General features: G+C 40.6%; 2 protein-coding genes across 6 annotated transcripts in view; both read right to left on the bottom strand.

Annotated features, from left to right (window-relative positions):
• Nucleotides 1-2,016, bottom strand: part of MRPS28 (mitochondrial ribosomal protein S28) — a 112,066-nt gene extending 110,050 nt beyond the window's left edge. For both annotated transcript variants that reach the window (XM_044245406.1, XM_044245407.1), the window contains exon 1: nucleotides 1,779-2,016. In XM_044245406.1, coding sequence (XP_044101341.1) covers nucleotides 1,779-1,994 — 216 coding nt within the window. In that variant the 5' untranslated portion in view covers nucleotides 1,995-2,016. The remainder of the gene's footprint in view (nucleotides 1-1,778) is intronic.
• A 2,255-nt stretch (nucleotides 2,017-4,271) lies between these two features.
• Nucleotides 4,272-23,478, bottom strand: part of TPD52 (tumor protein D52) — a 104,943-nt gene continuing 85,736 nt past the window's right edge. For 2 of the 4 annotated variants that reach the window (XM_044245405.1, XM_044245401.1), the window contains exons 3-8: nucleotides 22,954-23,102; nucleotides 21,331-21,432; nucleotides 20,231-20,257; nucleotides 12,607-12,648; nucleotides 11,082-11,130; nucleotides 4,272-7,045 (exon numbers count right to left, since the gene is read on the bottom strand). In XM_044245405.1, coding sequence (XP_044101340.1) covers nucleotides 6,926-7,045; nucleotides 11,082-11,130; nucleotides 12,607-12,648; nucleotides 20,231-20,257; nucleotides 21,331-21,432; nucleotides 22,954-23,102 — 489 coding nt within the window. In that variant the 3' untranslated portion in view covers nucleotides 4,272-6,925. The remainder of the gene's footprint in view (nucleotides 7,046-11,081; nucleotides 11,131-12,606; nucleotides 12,649-20,230; nucleotides 20,258-21,330; nucleotides 21,433-22,953; nucleotides 23,103-23,478) is intronic. The other 2 variants (XM_044245403.1, XM_044245404.1) reach the window with 2 other exon arrangements.

Genomic DNA, 23,478 nt, shown 5'->3' with positions numbered 1-23,478 from the left:
AAATACTTTAGTTGTTTCCTTCAGGAAACAAACATTTTTAACCATGTGGAACCCCCAAGTATGATCGCCATATGGCGTTTCAAACAGTCTAACTATGATGTTATAATTTCACTCTTGCCACAATTAACTCAGCAGTTGAGAATTATTTTCTGTAGTTTCTGAATGTGTCTGGAATGTGGTAATAAAGCATGCAGGAAGGGGTGTAAGTGAGAAATGTTGGAAGATGAGAGAGAAATAAGGAAATCCCTTACCTATAAATGTATTCTGGGGAAGGGAAATGTGAATTATATTTATACATTTCCTACTTTACCACACAATCTTCACATCCACCAAGGATGGATTTAAATCCATCCATTAGTCAGTTTCAGGTCAGTCATCCTTTTAGAATTTTATGATTTTCTCAGGTATGACAGACAAAAATGCACCCCCCTTCCCAATATGTCCATATCCTAATCCCTGGAATTTGTGATTATGTTACCTTCCATAACAAAGGAAAATTAAATTGCACATGGAATTAAGGTTGCTAATCGGTTAACTTTAAAACAGGGAGATTATTCTGCATTATCTGGGTGAGTTCAAAGTAATCACAACAGGCTTGTAACTGGAAGAGAGGTCAGATTGATATGATGGGAGGACTCAATCTACTGTTGCTGGCTTTAAAAATGATAGAAGGAGGGCAGTAAGTCAAGGATTGTATCCATCCTCTACAAGCTGGAAAGGCAAAGAACAGATCCCACCCAGAACCTACAGAGAGGAACAAAACCTTCCAACACCTTGACTGTAACCCACTGACACATCAATCAGACTTCTCACCTACAGCACTAAAAATAATAAACCTGTGTTGTCTTAAGCCACTAAACTTGTGGTAACTTGTTATGAGAGCAAATAGAAAACTAATAAAACGGGCTTCTTCTAATCCTTGGATTTTAGGCAAGTTTTGCCATTAGTAACTATTAACAATTACTACTAAATTCCTGGTAGTTTTCTATAACCCAGGACACTGCCAGGCTCTGAACTGTTGGGTGCTGGTCTCCAAAGAAATGCGTACAGAAATTGAGAGCGTTTATTTTTATATAATTTAACACTGCCAGACATCCAATTTCATGTCTATTGAATCTAATAAAAAACTGTGACTCGTATTTATGCCGATCTCTTCCATTTCACTTATCCAGTAATTCTACCCTATTTTTACAAAGTATCGCCTGAAACATGTGGAAATTTTTTTTGTCATTTACAGAAAAGGAAAGCAAAGCACTGAGCGGTTAACTCATCTGCTCAAGTTCACAGAGACAGTAATTCTCTTTCAACTATTCATTATTTCAACTATAAATTAAGTATTTATAAAAAGCGTTGCACGCCAGACGCCAAGGTCCAGGCTGGAACTTCTGTGTCTAAAAAACTAGCCGGCAGAGACCCCGTCCTTCCCCGGTGTGAGTCCACTTCGTCTCTGAGACCCAGGAGTCGCCCCAGACCGCCTCACGGGCAGCGCTCCCTGCTGGTTTCCCGTCCAGCACTCACCCAGGAAGATGGGCGCAAAGGAGTGCGGACCACGGTCCAGCACGTAACTGCCGCACACAAGTACCACAAAGTGAGAAACACACCAACCCCTAGCTCTCTTCGGACTAGCCAGCCGCAAGGCCAAGACACACCCCAGATCCTAGCTCCACCCCTACCCCAGGCTCCGCCCCGACTCCCACTCCACCCACCACGCCCGGGCTCCCCTCAAACCCCAGCCCTAGCCGGGTCCCACGCGTCTCCGGCGAGCTCCCGCCACTCACGGTCTTCTCCCCGAGCTCCGCCTTCCGCCACAGCTTCGAATGCCGCTCCAGAGCGCTCGCGAAGCCGCCTTGGCGCATTTTAGGCTCTGTGGAATCGGAACTCTCACTCCCGGAGCTACTCTCGGTGCCTGCGCCTCGACAGGGCCGAGAGAGGAGAAACACTCGCCGGAGCTGGCTCTCGGCCGTGACGGCACGGGTCCTACACAGCGCCGCCATGATGGTTCCGCAACCTCTGACCTTGGACCTCTCCGCAGGCGCGCAGGCCACGGGGCGGAGCAACGAATGGTCCACCCTCCTCCGGAGCGCGGGCGACCTGGGAGTGTAATGCAGTTTGTGTAGGGAGCGGGCGTGTGGAGAGATGGTTATTCTAAAATCGGTGAATTACATCGGTGGTGCCTAGGGGTCCTCTACTGGCTGCGATCTGCTAGGTTTTTCATGGAAAGTGTTTTTGACTTGCAGGAATTTCGTTCCTCAGAGCATCGTTTGGCCCTTGTCCTCCTGCAAATTCTGGTATTAACGTCTGAGACCGTGCTAGACCCACCGCATGGGCTTTTACCCCAGATGACCGCAAGGCTTGTTTTTCGGGTCTCTGCTCAGACAGGAGGTTCTCCGTGATTACCTTATTTAGAACTGGAACCCCAAACACATTGTCGGACTCCCCGGGTTTCCTTTGCACCATTTAGCGTTCTTAATATTGCTATAATTGCTTAATTGCTTTTAAGTTTACTTAACACCGTTTCTCTTTGCTTTCCCAAATTTGTAAACTCTTGGCTGTTGGATCCCTGACACCGGGCACACAGTGGGGTTCAGTGAACTTGTGTGAAATCCTGGATCCAAGTTTGTCTTTTGCCGCCTCTTCTGAGATCCACTGACGTTCAAAAGTTAATCTTTCTGAGACGTTTTTGTCACCTGTAGGTAGCTACAATTCCTTATAAGTAATTACATTTCGGAATGTGCCTAAACAGACGCCACCAGAGACTCCCACCCTCATTCATGATTTTCTCCCTTTTCCTCGTCAATGTTAATTCCCAGAATTTGCCCACCCTTTTCAAAACCAAGTGTTGATAAACTAAGCTGTCCATCTATCTTCTATCAGTTTTATATTAATCCAGTTATTTTAGGGGAGATAACAAGGCCCTTTACAGTTCATTTGCAAGTATTTTGACAGAAGGAATTTTTATGTGACCACAGCCCTTTTTTAGTAGTATCTGACTACAGGGGCGCCTGGGTGGCTCAGTTGGTTGGGCGACTGTCTTCGGCTCAGGTCATGACCCTGGAGTCCCCGGATTGAGTCCCCCATCAGACTCCCTTGCTTGGCAGGGAGTCTGCTTCTCCCTCTAACCCTCCCCCTTCTCATGCTCTCCACATTAACCTTGGAACAGTGTGTAATTGCATGCACCACGCAGTTTAGTACTACTAGCCAATTAGGGTAATTCTTACATAAGTTCACGAGGGTGCTTAAGAAAGATTCTACTCCAGGGTGTTCTCCTTCTTGGCATTTAAGCCATTTATTTTCTTTGACCATTAATGAAGTCTTACCCGAGGCATTTTTGTTATCTGTGGCTATTGCTACTTATACTTCCCTTCAGGAAAAAGTGGTAAATTGTAAAGAGCATTGGCCAGTGACCTCATGAACCCCTTAGTTCTAGTTCTGACTGTAATCCTGACCTCTGGCACATCAATTTAAGGTTGATTTAGCTTCCTCACTTATAAAGCCAAGTCATTAGCTTAGAGAATTGATCCTAAAAACCAAAAAGAACAAAGCATGGTGAAATGGAGTGTTAAAGCAAAAAATCATACCCACTTACAAATATTCCAACAAAATTGGTGTTGTGTTTTTTACTGTATGCTAGGAAAACCACCAAATTAAAAGAATCACACTACCAAACCACCTCACTCCGTAATCAAAATTGTGTATGAGAGTTGGCAAGAAATTTAGTCACCAAGTAGCATTTATGTTAAATACGAAATCCCAGGCGGTGGTAGGTACTTGCTGCCCCTGCCCTCTGAAGTCTTATAAACTAAGAGCTGTTTCCACTCATTCTGATTTTAGTTTATTTTGATTTCAGAGTCTGAATAATATGGACATTAATTGTATAAGGTTTGCAGGTTTACTGAAAAGTGGTAACTGCTTTATATTAAGTCTAACCCAACACAGTCTCTATAATTAATCCAATTACAATAGGTCGGTCCCAGATTAATCACCAAATGTTTCTTTGGTATGGGCAAGAAAATCTGATTTTTCATCTGGGTCTTAAAAGCTATAAAGAAACACATGTGGTGTTGACATGGGACCTTATACAGCATCTCTACATACATAAACCAAATAGTCACTTATAATAAACATGTAGCTTGTTCAGTTTTGATACACTAATTCCGAAGAGCTACTTACGGGTTTTTTCCCATATCTAAATTTCCAAGTGTCTGGAGAAAAGTTGTAATAATGGACTCACCTCTTTCCCTGACACATAATACATACAAAAAGAACCCATACCCAAATTACAGAATTTTTATTGTTTTCAAATACTATACAAAAAGAAAAAAAAATACAGTGTGCATTTCATGATAAACAAATCCAGAAACAGTAAGTCCAAATTAAAGGTGTTTTCTCCTTCTCTATTTCAGTAGTTTGAGTTACTAAAAGAATAATCCAGTGAATTCTCTCTTCCATTAATTACTTTGGCCATAAACATGAGAACTCTTGTTTTATTTTCCACAAACTCCATGGGTTAATTTCAGGGATTTCCTTCTTTCACACTTCTTGTTCACTTGAACATCTGAGATTTCACTCTCAAACTGTTTTCTTTCAGTGTCAAACACAAAATTCAATAGTGTGACCAGGACCTCTCTGGTATTTTTAATAATTACAGTGTTCCAAATTTCTTAAATATCTGTGAATTCGTAATATTGAATCTTCCACAACAACTACTTTGAATAGTATTTCTACCTCCATATGTTTGTCTAAATTCAATCTTTCACTACTTTTTACTACTACTTTTAAGATGCAGAGTACTTTGCAAAAGATTAAATCATTTGAAATTAAATAAAGGTAGATGTCTGGAAAAGCCATTCTCCCAATTTCTTTCATGACCATCACCAAGTACCCACATAGTACCATCCCGTTTTCCATTCCTTAGTCTATCATTTCTCATTATAAAGCAGAGATCTGAATATATTCCACTCAGCTAAAGGTGAAAGATAGTAACAGGGCAGGACACCCAAAAAACAATGTGATGAAAAGAGGATGTTGTGATTTAAAAAAAAAAAAAAGAAAGAAAGAAAGAAAAAAAAATGAAAGACTGGTTGGAAAAAAAATAATTTAACAGTTATGATGAGCAACCACAGTATTTCTATAAAAAGACAAATTTTTACAGATCCAGTCCTCCAGGACAGCACTTCAACAAATGGGCAACTGCCTTAAAGTCTCTTCAAGGAAATAATATATATGTTAGTCTAACACCATTAAGCAGTGATTTAAAGCAGATAGTTTAAAAAAAAAAAAAAGTTATGTTTTTTTTTTTTTTTTTTTTTTTTTTTTTTTTTTGCATAGACACCAGTTGATTATTTAATACAAGCTGTTTCCAGACCCCTGGTCTCACAATAAATATTGAGACCTATACGACTCATATACAGAATTTATTAAGCTTTTCACATTTAATAGAGCATTATTTTCGGTTGCATCTAAAATGCTATAACAAAAACTCTAGCAATCAAGAATGGCAGCGTGTTACTTATAACAACCAACACTTGTGGCTTTTCAAATTTGGTTTTCTTAAGATAATTTATCCTGAAGTAAATCTAGTCATGCTTTTAAAGAAAAAAAAAAAAGCCTCAGGTCACTCCAAGCTTGGCAATTAACATTTGGCATAAACAATATGAAAACAATTACAGCTTGATAAATAACAAATACAACATTATAGGCCATAACCATACACGAAATAATGAAAGGTCATAGTGACAAATAAGTAACTAATTAGAAGAGAGTACCTTGGCCTCCATGCAGATACTTCTAGAGGCTTTGGTTCATTCAGCCCTGCCATTTTTTTCAAAGTAGAGGGGCAATGTCTACAGTATCACTTATGCATTAATTCCTCAGGAGTTACCACTAACCCCTTAGTACAAAAACTTTTCAAGTTATATTAGTCATACAACTTTGTGTGCTCATTTTTAAATGGTGCTAAATGAATTATATGAAGACAGCAACATTCCCCCTAATGTGATTGATTTTAGCATTTTTACAGCTACTGAGATCTAAACAATGGTCAGGCTTTTGAATGGAACAGGTGATGAGTGTTCCTATTCCAACCTACTGGTAATTAGGAGACCGCCTGAATCAAAATGTTATTTTGCAACCTACTCTGAAACTAGAAATTTAGTCTCATGACAAGTAAGTCAAGAGAAGTGGCATAATAACAAATACACTGAACGGGTTATTATCACAAATGGTGACAAGAATGTGAGGGTTCTGCTCTCAAGTCACCTAGGACTCTGAACCACCACACATGTCGTCCGTCACTTACCAAACTGTAACAAACTGGAAGTCAAGCTAATTTATTTATACTTAGTCTGCTGTCTTCAGACACACAAGATACAAGATACCTTCTACCAGGACAATGTTTATTCAAGAAACATTTTCTGTAGCTAGTTGTTCTTCCCTCGGAGCTAAAGAAAATTATACCAAAACTTGTAATAACCAGGATTCAGGAAATTTTAAAGAAAATTTTAGTTAACAATCAAATACCCAGAGGTTCAAGAAGGAGACAAGAAAATCGTATTGAAGACAAAGATCAAAGTGGCATCCCAGATCCACAGCAATTTTGTAAAGGAGGAAAGCAAGTATGATAACCTGAAGCTTCTTAGATCATTCTAATGAGGATCCCCAGGGATTACATGTGTTGTTGTTGTTGTTGTTTTATAATAGTGTTTCCTAAATCAGGGCCCTTAAATGCACATTAGAGAGTATTTCCTAGGAATCAGAGGTGAAGATAGTTTTATTTTGTTCAACCCACAAACTATTTGGTCAAATGAATACGTAAAGCTAAGTGAAAGCACATCTGGTGGAAATTCACGGCGACGACTGTTGACAAGACGTGCTTGGATCTTGCTTGCAGCATCTGGCAGTGGGTAGCCGAACAAAGGTGAGGGCCTCACGGGTTCGCCTGCGTCTGTTCTGGAAGAGGCTCTGGGGCACCAGCACTGGCATTTGCCGTAGAATTCAAGACTTCTCCAAAATCCCCGCCAGCTGGCTTGGTTCCCCCTACTTTAGACTTTAAAAAAAAGTTCAAAAAGGACAAGACATCATGAAATGTAAACTCAGCTGACTCTGCAAAAAAGTAACTCAAATTTTACTTTGAGGATCAAATCCATCCGGAACCTGCTAGCTCAGCGAAGGTCATACAGGCGCGGAATTCAGTACTGCTGCGGTGTTCCCGCGCAGTTAACCAGAAAACCATACGGGGTCCTCTGCGGGAATACTCAAGATTGGTAGATGCTACTACCATTCCTCTTTTTTCCCATCTGCTCATCGTTCCTCCCACGAAAATCTGTCCAAAAAACTTCTGAAGACCTATTACTCTCAAATATCTATTGGAAGTCACTCTATATTTGGAAAACACTTTAGCTCCATCAGACTGTTCATTCAGCTACATTCATTCAAGAAATACTGAATCTGGGGTGCCTGGGTGGCTCAGTGGGTTAAAGCCTCTGCCTTCGGCTCAGGTCATGATCCCAGGGTCCTGGGATCGAGCCCCGCATCGGGCTCTCTGCTCAGCGGGGAGCCTGCTTCTTCCTCTCTCTCTCTGCTTGCCTCTCTGCCTACTTGTAATCTCTGCCTGTCAAATAAATAAATAAATAATCTTAAAAAAAAAAGAAAAGAAAAGAAATACTGAATCTGACAAGGAAAGAAATTGATCTGTTTTTCCCAGTTACAGCATAAAATCTAATGTGCTGCTACTTACAGTGTGGTACAAGGATCCCCAGACTGACTCAGTGCCCCCTGGGAGCCTGTTAGACATGTAGGCTCAGCCCAGCCTCCCCACCTCCATCTAGAGATCTCCAGGGGCTTCCTAGACAAGTTACAGAGTGTAAAGCACTACTCCAATTTATCTGGCCTGAAATTTTGTCAGTGAACATCTGTCTGCATGAATAGGTCTGCCTTACGTTTGTATCATACTTTATGCTTTTCAAAACCCTTATGTCATTTGATCCTTAACAACACTGACCTATCTATGCTCTCTGTTACATCTCCTTACTGACCGATGGGACAGCTGACTAATATTGGGAAACCAGTCAGTAACCCACGAAGCAACTCACAGTAGGTTTAACTTGCCCCTGCTCTTAGTTGAATCATAACTGACTAGCCACATTATCAGCTGGAATCTAGCTGAAATTTTCTCTCACTCTCTTTGGTTTCCCATCCACAATCCCTAAATTGTTTGGAAAATCTGCACGACTTTTGTCCACTGCATATTTAACTAATTTATTAAAACACATTTCTTTATTACAGGAAAAGTTTAAGACCCTTGCAATTCAACACGTCAAATGCAAAACTCCTTCCACAACTGGTCCCTTCTCTATTCTTCTTAAGACTTTAATTGGCTGTAGCAGCTACCTAGTTGGCCCAGTCGGATACCTGGGAGAGCATCCTTGATCCTTCCCATCTTGTGCCACATCCAATCCAACGGCGACTTTCAAGCTGTCATTTCTAAATTCTAAACATCTCTGAAACCTGTCCCATGGGCACTACCTTAACTCACCCCACCACCATCTTGGCATAATTCCTTTGTCCTAACTAGTCTTCTGACACCAGTCTTCGCTCCCTCAGCTCTGCAGGGCACCAGTGATCTTTCCAAAATGCACAGCATACACTACCCACACTGTTTGAAATCCATTAAGGGCTTCCCACTGCCCCAAGTCCAAATTCTTTAGTGTGGCCTACCCATCACCCTAGCTTCATCTTCTGCTCACTACCTACAAGCACAGCAAAGTTCCTGGTATTCCTGAAAAGGGCTCCAAAGCTGCAAACATTCCCCTCAACCTAAAAGCCTCCATTTATATTATTGTGTCCTGTGAGAAGCCCTCCCCTATGTTCCCTCCTAGGCCAGGTCAGACATTCCTGCTACTGGTCCCACTGCATCCCCGAGTCTCCCTGTCATGGTACCTGACCTCACTTTATTTTCATTGACCATTCAAATGTCTACCCATCTTACAGAAAGGGTCTCTGTCTCTTGCTCACTGTGGTATCTCTGAGGCCTACCCCTGTCACATGGCAAATGCCCAATAATCCCAGACCCATGAATCAATCCAAAATCTAAACCTAAGTACATGGAAACCTTATGTTTAATTGAATATAAATGTAATCTAGCTAAATTACGTCCCAAGCATACAACCATATTTTACAGCCTTTTGAGGTTATGTTTCATAAACTTCACTTTTTAAAAAAATTACAAGTTTTTTATCTGAATGGTGCCTAGTCATGTCTCAAAAGCCAAATTTCACCACAATTTATAGAGGCTAAATATACTCAGAAGGAGAGTATATAGTAAATGACGTGGACTTTTCTCCTCACCTTCAATGGCAAAAGAATACAGTTGTCTGGTTTTCCAACCAGTCATTTCAAAAACGAATGCTTAAGGCAGATTTCAAGGCAAGGCTTATCAGGATAGACCTCAAATAGTGAGAACTGAATTATAGTAAACGTTGACTTCTACAACGTACAGTCTATTTTCAAATACATGACTAGACATTAAAAAGAATAAAGCAGGTCTCATACTGACCTAGAAGAACAACTAGGATAAATATTTTGCTCATCAAATATGTATTAAGCAGCTTCAATGTGCCAAGGACTATTCTAGGCCTTTGAGAAGCATCAGTGAGTAAAAGAACAGGTGTCTGTGTCTGTGGGATCATAGAGCACGTATGCTAGTGGGGGCTGAATAAATAACGTTATAGGACTGTCTGTACAGTGTGATTCTTTCTGAAAAATGTTTATGCATTTATGTAGAAAGAGAAAAGGTGTGTATTTGTGTCTGTAAAAGAAAAAAAGATCCAGGTCTTGGAAGAGTGTTAGGTTTTCTTTCCATAAGCATCCCCTGCTTCTGCAATTTAAGAAAGATGAATTTAGGGGCACCTGGGTGGCTCAGTCCTTAAGTGTCTATTTTCAGGTCATGATCCCCGAGTCCTAGGATCAAGCCCTGCATTGGGCTCCCTGCTCCACAGGAAGCCTGTTCTCCCTCTCCCACTCCCCATTTGTGTTCCCTCTCTCACTGTGTCTCTGTTAAAAAAAAAAAAAAAAATTAATTATAAATCTTTTAAAAAAAAAAAAAAAGGAAAAGGGAAAGAAAAAAGATGCATTTAGAAATAAGTGACTCCAGTTACAATTCTGAAAGACTGAATCTGAATATTTGTTTTTAAGCAGATTTATATAAAGGGTTTAAGATAATGCCTTTAATCCTTAAAAACATCTACAGTACTTAACAGATTTAGTTTAAGAAGAAAGTTAATACTGGCTTTGCACAAATTTATAGAGAAGGCTGGGCAGTAGATGGGACCTAAGACAACCTTTCTGGCCACTGGTAATCCTAAGAGTTGGTGATTTTATAATTTTGAATATAATCTTGAAAATAATATAATTTACAAATTAAGAAAGCTAGTCATGGGAAAATGCCCACCTTCCCTGAAATCCAAGCCATCAAAAAATAAAACCATGCATCATTAATAATGATCATCATGGCATCCCCATCATTATCTTAAATGTCTAATAACTGAGGGCTGAACAAACACTATCTGTCAGAGGGTACATGTAAGCAATCATTAAACCTAATTTTGAGGAAGAATATTTAATGACATAGGAAAATGTTGTGGTATTTGGTTAATTCCTTCTTAAAGGACAAAGGCATAGTTCTACTACATACGTATCGCTGACTCTAGGTGATAGGACCAACTTTTTTGTGTCTTACTTTTTGTGCTTGTGTAATGTACTTATTAATTTTCTACAATAAAATTTATATTAAATTTTATCTGGTTATAAAAGTATTTGAGTCACACAAAGTTCTCAAGTACTACTGCTTTTTAAATCCTACAATTCCTTTCAGCATTTAGCTTCTGCCACACTACAACATACACTCAAAAAATGTATTAAAAGAGAATATATCACCCATAATAATGTAAATAAAGTTATTAAAGCTCTTTAAATACTTTTAGAAAGAAAGAGTAATGAGAATAATTTACCCACAGCAAAAAAAATTAAAAAATTAAAAAAAAATTAAGGTACCAAGTAAGACATCACTATTCGTCTCTACTTGCCTTTAAGTTTTCAACCTTTTCTTCAAATGATTTGAAAGTTGGGGAGTTTCTATGGAGAGAAAGAAAAACAGAGTTCTATTACAAACACTGAATAAAACTCACTAGCTTGGCATCATTGGTTGACTGTATTCCTCTTCACCATTATTCTTGGTCAAAGAAGAGACTGATATATTTAACTGTACATGTGTGTGTAGACACACACACAAATCATTAGGTAGGACATTACTAGCTAAGATGATCCGTTTCGGGTCTAAGATTTTGACAACAACACTTTCAGTTCCACAAACGGCCTGTCTCAGACATACGGGACTACAGATGGAGTCCAGTACATGTGTGACGAGAGGGAACAAAGGCACGTAGAACATCGATTCTGTCATTTCATCCATCTAGTCATGCCACTTTACCTTTGGTGACTGTACTATACTTTAAAACTCGAGTTTAAATTCCCATGTTGCCTGGCCAGAGTCCTACAGTAGTAACCTACATCCCCAAGCAGGACAAGCAGACCACGTAAGTTTCCATGAACAGGGATCCTGGTTTCCAGGGTTAGAGACCAAGAAAGGGAAACTGAAAGGAAGAGATGTGGCTTCATCTCATCACAAAGCTTCCCTGGGGGACAGAGCACTCGGAGCACAGGCCTTCACAGGCCTTCCCACTCATCTGTATTAACTACGGAGGATCACAGCACCTATGTTGCTCCCATCTGGGTTTCCAAACTGCCAGACTTCACTTGACCTCAAATATCCTTCATGTTACCCTAGATGGAAAAGGTGAAGAAGGGAACACGGGGTCTCCTCCCTCCCACAGTGGGGATGGGCAGCCAGTGGCAAGGGGTGGGCCCCCAGATACATCAGTGACTCTTGGGAAGCTGTTGGCAATGCAAGTCCTCAGGTCCCACCTCAGGCTTACAGAAATCAGAAACCAGAGGAGGGGCCCAGCCAACAAGGGGGTTTAACAAACTCTCTAGGTAGTTCTGAAGTTTGCTCCAAGTTTAGCCAAGCATGTATGGTTAAAAGTCCCCTGCCTCCCTAGAGAGGTAAGCGTGGTAGTAACATATGCCGCTTGCACGGGTTTCCTAATGAAAGTGGACTATCCAATTAAATCACAGCTGGCTCCAAATGTCACCGTGGGATGAGGGAAGTGGAACTGGAAGGATGGAAGAGAAGAGGAGCAATTAAAGCTAATGTAGGCAGATGTGGTGGGACACGTATTATAGACGTGAAAAAGCAGCTTCATTAGATGAGTCGTGTTCATGTTTTCAATTAAGCAGATTAAAGATATGAAACAATATTATGGGTTTTCAAAATATAAGAGGTTTTTTTTTTTTTTTAATCACAAATCTTGAATGTATCTCTCATACCCTCTTAACATCGCACGTAGAGTGAATGAAAACTGACAGAGTATGGATGCTCAGCTTACGTAGAGCAGAACCCCAGGTCTCTGTTTCAGAACAGTTCAAGTTCAACATCTAAGTAAAGAGTAAGTACTAAGTAAGATCAAGTACATTTATAAAAATATACTTTACCTCATAGCAGGCATGCTAATTGAATGTTGAATGGAGCGGATACTAAGAGGCAGCATTAAAAAGAGATAGACATGAAATTAGTACCGTGATTAGACATGATAAAACCCTTCTTTCTAGAAGCTTATTCTTTTGGCACCATGAAGACTTAATCTACTTTTTGAGGTGGAGGGGATCAAAGTCATTCCAAAATAATTTGTTTTTATTCATGAGCCAATTTGTTTAAAATTTTTCAGAAAAATTTTTAGTTTGTTTATTTATTTATTAAAATAATCTCTATGCCCAACATGGGCTTGAATTCATAACCCCAAGACCAAGAGTCACATGCTCCACGGACTGAGCCAGTCAGGTGCTCCTTCATGAGCCAATTTAAATCACATAAGTTGATAGAACTAATAATTCAACCTTACATTTTACAGCACTTTGGAAACTCCAGTGCTTTCACTGTGGGTCATCTAGCACCAAGGCTCAGAAGTTAAATGATTTACCCAGGGTCATAGTAGAATCAAGAATGGAACCTGGGTCTTCCTGATTCCTAATTCAATGTTCACCACCTCCCCTCAAAAAAACAAACAAACCAACAAAAAAACGAAGCACACAAAGAGGCGTGCGTGCGCGCGTGCACACACACACACACACACACACACACACAAATGAGGCTGGAGAAGGGCTCCAGCAGCTGCCTTTCTCCCACAGATTTGTGATCAGACCAAAATAAATCACCTATTTGACAACTTCAAGTCAGATCAGAGATCACTCCTTAGTAGTAGTATCAGTTTTCTAGTAAGAGACACTTGTATTTCATCCCCATTAACTAAATGTTCTTAATGGTCATTCAAATACCATCTGGCCCTTTGTTTTACCAGGACCAGCTTCCTTCTCTAGGGCAATGTGGTTCACTGACCACCCAAGTTCAAGGTTATCTACTCTCAGCCATCTCCCATAGAGACCGCCTCACAAAATGGAAGTACTTTAATATTATGGCTCACAAAGTCACCGTAAATTGATGATATGATTGCTGTCCTTGAAATATTCTGATCACTGGCACAGCACTTTTGGCAGGAAATCTTTCCTGCCGTTAAGCTGGACAGTCCAAGGTATTCTCAATTATATTTGAATATTGCAAGTGTGATTTAGTTTTCTCAAAAAAATGTTTTACAAATGATAATGCATTTCAAAAGAAGCTCCCTCAATCTAGTTTTGCACTAATACGTAGTGACATGAGAGTATGATCTTGACATAAATCAAAATATGCTTGCAGTTCAATCAAAATAATTGGTAAAATATTTGGACATTTTCATACTTAATGTCATATATGACAGAAGCAAAGAGCCATACAGCTCACCATTCTCTCTATACTATAATAAGACTGGTAGATAACTTGGATATAAGACTATTCTCTAAGAGGAATTTGCTAATTCTTTTCCTCCTTGATCCACTGCAGTGGGCTGGATCCATATTTGAAGGACAAAGAGGAATAAAAATCATCCCTCTTAGTTTACAATTCTAATTGTTTTAATTACAGTAGTATGCGATAGCTTAGACCCTTCTAAAGAGTCTGTCTGCATAATCACATTTCTTCAGCCACTTTCCATCATCCTCAGTGATGATAACTGGATCAGTGGAGCCCTAACCACAACTAACCTCCTGCTCATCTACAAATTGTTTGGACTGAACAAAAAGGGGTGGGGGGAAGAGACCAATTAAGGTTCTTTTCTTATCCTGGGATTTTGTAATTAGGACACTAAGCCATTGGCCAGTTAGTGGCTAAGTACATGAGCTAATAAAAAAATACCCTATGCAGGCTTAGGTGTCGAGGAAGACCTTTTATGGGACCAGGAAGGGCAAAGCTGCAAGAGAGCAAAGGAAGCGAGTTCCCAAAAAAGTACTGAACAGAAGCACAGAGGGAGGTAGAGGAAAGGAAGGAGAGAGGACCATGTGGGGATGGTTAAGGGGAGGGGGGGAGCAGGTGGGAGAGGAACAGTGGTTTCCTTGGTTTCTAGAAGCGACCTTGATTTCTACCAGCTTTCCAATCAGCACGCCTAGTCTGGGTGGGTCCAGGACTTGCTTCCTTTCCTCTTCTTGGATTCTCTTTCTGTGAAGCACATTCCCCTTCTTAGGTCAGCTAATTTACACAATATTTTGTTCCTCATAACCAAGACTCTTCGCTAGAACATTCATTTTGGCAGAAATTACCAAATTCTGGCAAAAGGAGGAGACTTACAGCTGAATGTGTGATAACCTGCTTGTTCATGGGACTCATAGACTGAATTCACAGTATTGACAAATTGAGGAAATAGGTGGCAAAACTGCCAATTTCAGAAGTCCACAGCTAATCCTAGCCACTGTCCCTAAGCACCATGTAAAAACTCATTGCTTCCAATGGTCATTTGGGGAGCTCTGTGCCCCCTTGAACATACAAGCTAGTTAAGAGGGAATGGGGTCAAAGGCAAAGTGGAAGAAATAATCATAAAACGCATTCTAAACGCATCAAGTTAATCGTAGTAAATTCAACATCTGGAGCACAAGTTACTTCAGGATTATCCTACATGTAAGAAATCAGCCCTGGGGCCATAAAAGTTGAAGAAGGGAATTGTAAGTCACCCGGAATTATCAGGAAATGGAGAATGGAAACAAGAAGGCAGTGGAGAGCTACGCATGAGTCTAATCAAGGGGTCTCCCTCGATTAAGAAAGTAGATAGATGGTAGTGGAACATCAATGCAAGGAGACGTCAGGAAGAAAAAGGGAAACTGACAAATAAGGTTAACAGGAGAAAACAATAATATTGGAAATACAGATAACTTTTTAAATGTTTGATTTTTACACTGTTATTACAAGAAAGGACTACCAATATCCTTCCAAGAAAACCAAGTCAGAAGCCGACAATCTGGGGCAATTAGTTATGAAGCACCTCACGGGCCCCAATGATTTCTGCAGTGTGACTTGAAGAATGTTAAAAATGATCACTCTGAGAAATCTAAGAAACAATGTAGCATCTCTTGTAAGGTCTTCAGGGTCCTACTTGCTAGTGTTGAACTTCCATTAGCCGTTAGGAACTTCCATTAGCCGTTAGCCGCAAAGACAAAAGGAAGAATACACATACTTAATGTTTATGTGGGAATACATAAGGAAAAGCAAGGAAGTGATAATGATAAGGTGTTTATTTTGTGATAACTCACGGAGCTGAATTTGGTTGTGAGCACCTTTCTTTAGGTTTTGTATTTCACAGTAAGGTTAAAAATACACTCACTGAACAGAGAATGAGATCAAAGTAACACAGATTCACACAAAATGTGGGTCTCCCTGCATGTGAGGTAGCCATGTTGCTAGGGAGTACAAGGAATACCCAGCAATTTCAAATCTACTCAGTTATCTGAACTTCTCTGTAATCCACATATAGATGAAATTCCATTTTGCTGGTGGCTAGTTTGTAATTCCCAGGGCAGCTGTTCTTGCTCTCCTAGATTCCCTATGGAAAGCTACACAAAGCTTCAACTTGCCTCAACTTACCTAACATCTCCAATCTCACTGAAGTTTAACTATGGAAAACCTCAGAAGCAAAAAGCCATGTTGCTGGGAGGCCAGAGCGGTCTCTAATAGATACATTGTGAGGATTAGTTAACAACCATAAGGCAAATGTTGTTAAAATTTTTCTATCTTGAATGGCAACCCTTAAATATGTAGCATCAAAAGTAGTAATGTAAATCTGGGGTCCTCAAGACACTGACCAAAAAAGAAACCATATGGCAACCAGGTTCTCACTAAATGCTTCTCAATCTTGTATTTACTCTTACTTTAGAAAAGTTATTCTTTCAAAAAACTGAATTTTTTTTTTTTACATTTTCCTTGTTTCTTACCCAGTTACTTGATCTCTTCACCCCTAATCACTATGAAGAAGGCGACATAAAAGGAGGAATGAGGAGGAAGGAAGGAGTAGGTAGGACCCAGAGAAAGGAGGGGCAGGGTGAACGGTTAATGCTTACTATGTGCCAGGCGCGCTGTGTATTATTCCGTTCTGCCCTCATGGTAATTCCTTGACTGAAAGTGATAAACCAAGGTAACCACCGGGCAGTGCCTAGAGGGACATATTCTTCAACCATCATGGCTTTGGGGAAGCAAAACAATGCAGAGAAAAAGAATGCTGGCTCCAGAAGCAGGATGCTGCTGGGCTTCAAGTCTCAGCCTTCAACCACTTCGCTGTGTGACCTTGGGGAAGCCACTTAATCTCTCGATGGCTTTGTTTCTTCAGTACAATCAAATAAATAAATAAATAACAGCACCCTCCTTCAGCGGGACTATACAGATCCTTGCCTGGAGCATAATTAATTCACCATTATTATTACTACTACTACTACTGAGGACTTTAATGGAAACACACGTTAACATTTATTTCACATTAGATTATATTTAAAAACTTTCACACTGTACCCAATTATTTCAGTGGGAACTCGAACCACACAGTCCAGACCAGGGGCTGGCACATGGCTAGCATTCAAACAAATACTTTTTTTTTTTTTTTAAAGATTTTTATTTATTTATTTGACAGACAGAGATCACAAGCAGGCAGACAGGCAGGCAGAGAGAGGGAGAGGAGGAAGCAGGCTCCCTGCAGAGCAGAGAGCCCGATGCGGGACTCGATCCCAGGACCCTGAGATCATGACCTGAGCCGAAGGCAGCGGCTTAACCCACTGAGCCACCCAGGTGCCCCTCAAACAAATACTTTTGAATGAAAGAATGAATGAATGAACAATCGTGGTAACTGAAATTAGGAAATACAGGCGTGAAAGGGAGAAAAGTTCAATAAAGCTTCCCAAATTCTAATCAAGAAGTACTCTCTGAAAGAGAAAATGCCATCTCTTTTCCCATTGAGTGGTGGAAATTTTCAGCAAAACGGAATTGTCTAGAGTTACTTTAATGAGCCCCCCCCCCCAAAAATGTAGAGGTTTTTATGAAGAAATACACACATAAAAAGGAGAAAATTCCTTTGGAAATAAGGGCAAAGTTAATGAGCACTTCCTCCTAGATATAGCTAAGGTACTGAGAAAGAGACTACTGAATTACAATACTATACTTGAATACTAAAAACTGAGGTTTAACACTGGCACCCAGGAAAAGGAGATGGCGCTTTCAAAATTCCTCTCAAAAAATTAAAATCATGAGTCAAAGCTCAGCATGTATGTGTAGAAAATAAGCAAACAGGAGAGGGGTGGATAGGAACATACCACCCGGGGGTGGGGGGAGCTGGCTGTCCCTACAGGGCCTCCCATTACCCTGCCCCACGTCTGGCCACCCCACACCTAATTTTCAGGGCATTCAAAACAGATCTCTCCATCTCTCTTGTTTCCTCTGCTTTGTTCTCCTCACACACCCACTTGCGGTGTAAGACAAATTTCTAAATCCCAAGTGGCAATTTATTAACTGACAATGTGGCATAAAAACTGTTGCCGAATCTAATTCACGTCAGCAAATCATCCACAATCCAGTCAGAGAGAGGAATCATCGCCTCAGGCTTGCTGGGTAAACAGGGACTCAAAACAAAGGGTAGTTGACAGGATTAACCAGCTATTTCCAGCACTTGGCAGAAAGCACTGTATCAGTCTCCACATGAGAAAAGGCCATGTTGGGACTGAAACTGTCAACACATACTTCCACGTTCCCTCTCCTTGGACAGTTTCTGGGGCCAGTACTGGCTCCCTGGACTCACTGATCTAAAAGATGTAGTCTTTCTTTCTATAGGTTTTCTATTATGTATTTCTAGTACATATGTTTTTATGATATCCAAACACATTAAATCAGATTACGATCAGGGCTTCTTGGCCTAGAAATGATTTACGTGACTTTAGCCAACTTCTAACCTGTGAAAATTATAAAATTTAGCTTTCAGAAGATAATCTCATGTCTCTAAATTTCCAAGTTTTAATCAAAACCCTGACTTTAACCTCCACATATCAATACATGCTATATTATTAATGGAGGAGAGTCAGAAGAAAGGCCGGCAGGGGCCAGGGCTGGCTCCTAAAAGGATTATTCTACAACACTCTGGAAGGAGCCCTCCACCCTTTCCCACGTGAACAACTCCCTGATAGGCAAATGAGCATATGGACAAAAACCTGATTGGATGACAGGTGCGTATTAACCAGAGTAAAACAACCCGCCAACATCTCATAAAAACCCCTACACTTAGAAACTCCCAACGATAACCCTCTCGGGTCTCCTCTTTCGTGCGGAGTTTTGTACCATCCTCAGTAAAATTGACTCTCACTCAACAAACCTGGCTTTGCTGCCCACCACTCTTCATCTGGTTTACCTCTTTATTCTTCCAAGAGCCATGACTAAGAACCATGGGCTCTGAAGGAAAAAAAAAATCCCCCACTCCATCAGCTCAAAGATTCTAAGGTCTTTCCATACAAAAACCCCCGTATCTGATTTGTGATTATGTTCTTTGGGCCTGTCCCACAAAATGCAATCTCACGTTAGCAGAATGGATTATGTGACTAAGTATCATTCAACCCAAACAACCTGAGATAAAATGGTTTTAACAGATTGCCTAGAGCACTTGGGACATTTTTAATTGAATACCAAAGATACAGAATCACCTCCTACTGCTGATTTTTTTTTTTTTTAAAGCACTGTTTTCACTCTAAATAACTCAGCATTTAGAGTGGATTTACCCCTATGATTTTCTCTGAATTCCAGGGCCAAGTGTCATTAGGACAGAAAGACCTCAGCTCTAAGTACATATTTCCTTACTTAAGAAGACAACTCGCATTCACGGGAACAGAGATGGAGACTACCACGTTGCCTTTCCTGCTTACTCTCTAAAAGTCCTCCCTCCAACTTTGTTTTCTCTATTAACTGGATAAAACAGTCTGTATGGGAGACAGAGAGGAGGACTGTTCAACATCACAAAGATTTCTTCTAAAAGGCATGGTCTGGGATGACATCTTTTTAAAGTGTTTTGGGTTTTTTTTTAAGCCTAGTAGATGATTTTTCCTTTTGCAACCATGAAATCTCTTTATGTGTATATTTTAAGAACATAAGAAATTAAAAAACAGTAAAAACTATAAGCTAATAAAACCAGTATGGAAAAGTACGGAGTAGTGGGATACTTTACCTTATGTATGTTTTACCATACTAAAAAAAATATCCCGAGTAACCTGTATAAGATGGGAGGCTAACATCATGAGGCGTACATACGTAGTCTATTACAGATACATAATGGGACCCACGTGAAGAATTCCAACATCCTTACAAAAGCACCAAACAAATGAAAGCATCAAAAACAAAGTCAGACATTAAAAGGGAGGAATTCTGTATGCCATGGTTAAGCTGCTTCTTTTTACCAAAAATAAATAAATAAATAAATAAATAAATAAATAAGAAATGTCAAAATCATTTCCACATCCCTGAACCACGGTGTCAAATTATTCTTTTAATCTATCCGTTACCCATGGGATACAAGAAACCCTCCCTTAAAAATAGGTATGCACTAGAGAAAAAGATACTCCAAACGCGAGAAAAAGTACATCGTGGACAAACAACCATCCAACGGGCGTGATAATCTATGTGAGCACACTTGTCTCAAGACACCAGCTGCGCTGCAGGGATGGTTCGAGCTCTCCTTACCTAAAGGAATGTGAAAAGGCTTGCAATCTGCAAGAAGCCACAGTAAGCATTAAAAAAGAAAGGAAGTTCTGGTAAATCTACAATAATGAAATAACCTACTTTTTAAGAGTGGCGTTAAGGTTTTAACTGGAGTTTGCAGTAAAATACAAACAAGCTGGCGTGAAAAGGAATGAGAGCACCTGTGAGATGTGAATCAATTGTGCAAAGAATCCCAGTAAGCTACGTTTATTACACAATGCTTAGAATGTCAATAGTCCAGATACAAATAATTTGGTTTTCTGGTATAGAGCATAAGTACATTGATTGCCAAACTTATTCAACCAACCAAACTCTGGTTGTAAAAGCTACATTCCCCACAAATGAAAAACACAAAGTCATGCAATCTGGGGGTTTGGCTGGTAAAACAAAAAAATCTTCATGCCAACAGAAGCACAGCAAATGGAAACCATGTTTGTCACTTTCGGCGCTATTCTAATTGACATGGGGCAGGGGGCACAATGGGGGACACACAAAAGCACTGTGAAGTGGTTTTATCGAAACTGCCACAAAAATTCTGCAGACTCATCTGAAATATAAATGCAAAATGAAAAGCAAAGCTCCGTATCCAGATTTGGGCCTAAGCGTGGATGGAGAGAGCGCTTACAAGTGAGTACACATCAGTACACAGACGAGCACGCTGTCATCACACCACGGTGTTTAACAGTGTCCCATACAGAACTGAAGGCAGGTCTCAGTCGAAGCGTGCAGGCAGTGCTCCTGGACGTTTCCCCAGCGGAACAACAGGCTCGGCCCACAACCACAGACTTGCAACTAAGAGAGACATACTTACCCTGCATGGTCAGGAAGGACTAAAAGGACAAAAGTACACAACCAGAATTTTCCAACAATCTTAAATGTACTCGTAAGATGACTGTTTTGAATGCTATGCCTAAAAGTCGGAAGGCTCCACCTAAAATAATTTAGGCACAATTGCAGGTCCGGTTTGAAGGAGTGGCCTCCCTCACTCGCAAAGCCACAGCCAAAGTCGGGAGGTAAACACAACCACAACATACTTCAATTTGCCTCAGTTACTTAATGAGCAAAGAGAAATGAGGACATACTTTACATCTTCCAGCTTTTTGGTGATGACGGATCCAACAGATGAGAAAGCAGCTGATGCCTTCTGTCCAGCCTGAGATAAGGTTTCAGATGTCTTTTTGTATCTATGTTAAATTTTAAAAGAACAAAGAAAAGTTAAGCTAACATTTTCTAATAGCAATTATTTAAAGCACAATCACCACCTCTCAGAGAGCTCTCAAAAATTAAAACAAATTTTGTCTTCAGAACATCCAAACTCCTTCCCAACCGCCGGGGGTGTCACCCCCTCACCCGACTCCTATCCCTCACTGGGGGGCTGTCTTCACCAGTGCTATGGGATGGCCACACAGAAGGAGGCCTAGGAAGGCAGGGCCAAGGAAATCAGGGTACAGGGCAAAAACAGGAGAAGAGATGAAAATGAGCCAAAGGCTTTTTCCACTGAAGCCAAAGAAAACAAAAATGAAATCAAATTCCTCCCATGCCTTTTATAACTTTATGTCCTAAAAAGGGATTAGAAGCAAGGTAAGGCCCAAGTGTACTTTATTATTCAAATAAATTGTATGGGCTATCAAGAATTTTTTTTTTTCTTTTAATTTTGCAGGTCTGCAGAGCTACCGAATAAGGACTTGGGGACTCTGGGCAGAGTACATAAAAGGTGCGACACTGAAAATGACTTGAGTGTGGTATTTGCTAGAACCTAAAGCTATCACTGACCACCTCCCTCTTCCCATCTATTCAGGGATTAGTGAAGGGAAAAGAAAAACAAATGAATATGAGAGCCACAAAGAGGTTAAGATCCTCACGTTACAGAGAGGAATGCTCCAGCATTTTTACTTCTCCCATCAAGATGAAATACTAAAAACAAAAGTTTATGGTGAAACACAGTCAAAAGACTAGTTCCCTGGACTTCTGTAGGAGAAAGTGGCTCAAAGGGGGCGGACACCTAGAGCTTTCCTGTCAGGATGCTGTCAGCCTCACTGCGTTGGTCACCAGCTCAGCGCCGGGACCAAAGACACAGAGAGTCAAGAACGCACTTCAGAATCTGTCCCTAGAAGCTTGCTCCTCTGTGTGCAGGGACACAAAACGGCATGATGATCACGCCATATCAAAATCTGTGTGATTGAAAAGACAGGAATATTGAGGGGTGGGCCTCTGCCACCAGCTCCCACCGGAGGCGATGAACCAAGAGTCTTGCGCTGTATAGAGAGAAGGGTGAAGAAAGACTGCCTCTGTACTTGGTCAACCCAGAGTTCAAATCCTGCCCCGACATTTTTTGAGTTTTGTGACCTCAGACCTTCCCTGATCCTGTTTGCTTATCTCTGACTACCTTACCTCTCACCCTACCCAGTCATTCTGAGGACGACTTGACACATTTCCAGCAAGTCAACATACAACACTGCTGGAACTTAAATGTTATTATTTCAGCTCACAGACGAGGCTGGTTTTCTTTCTATCCCCTAGAACAGTGTGGAAGACCAGAGTTAGAGAAGAGTCAGATGCACCTGAGGACTGGGTGGGAGAGCCCTGTGTGGTCCAAAGAAGAGCTACAGAAGCATCTTCATCTCCTTTCAGTTCTCCTGCCCAGACAAAAGGAGCAAAAGCATCCTTCACATTCTCTAGAAAAATCTATGATCAAGGGAACATACGCAGATGTTGCCGTCACATCCTGCCAGCCTTTGGCAATGTTCTGTTTTAGTTCCTGCAGTGAGTTGATCCCAAGTTTCCGTTTGATCTCTGCTAGATGCTTCTCTTTTGCTGCTAACACTTGAGACAGAGTCTGGATTTCTTCTTCTACCTATGAGAAGGGGGGGTGGGGTAAAAATACAGCAAGAGTCATTCAAAAAGTGAAGACTATTAGTGCAAAACTGTACTCAAAATTCTGGAGTCATTTAAAAACATTTGATTCATTTGTCTCTTTAAAAACAACATACAGCATGTTGTTAACTGGTTACATGCCGATCTCTCCTGTAGAGCTTCTCTTTCCTGTTTTGTTTTTATAATCATTCTTTTTTTTTTTTTTTAAGAGAGAGAGAGCACACAAATGGGTGTAGAGAGAGGGGGCGAAGGAGAGAGAGACTCTCAAGTAGGCTCAATACCCAGTGTGAAGCCTGACGACAGATTCCATCTGACGACCCTGAGATCACAACCTGAGCCAAAATCAAGAGTCAGAC

This window comes from Neovison vison, chromosome 4, assembly GCF_020171115.1.
Source record: "Neovison vison isolate M4711 chromosome 4, ASM_NN_V1, whole genome shotgun sequence".
Classification (NCBI taxonomy): Eukaryota; Metazoa; Chordata; class Mammalia; order Carnivora; family Mustelidae; genus Neogale; species Neogale vison.
Note: the sequence above shows the minus strand (reverse complement) of the source record. Positions and strands in the feature narration are given on the sequence as shown.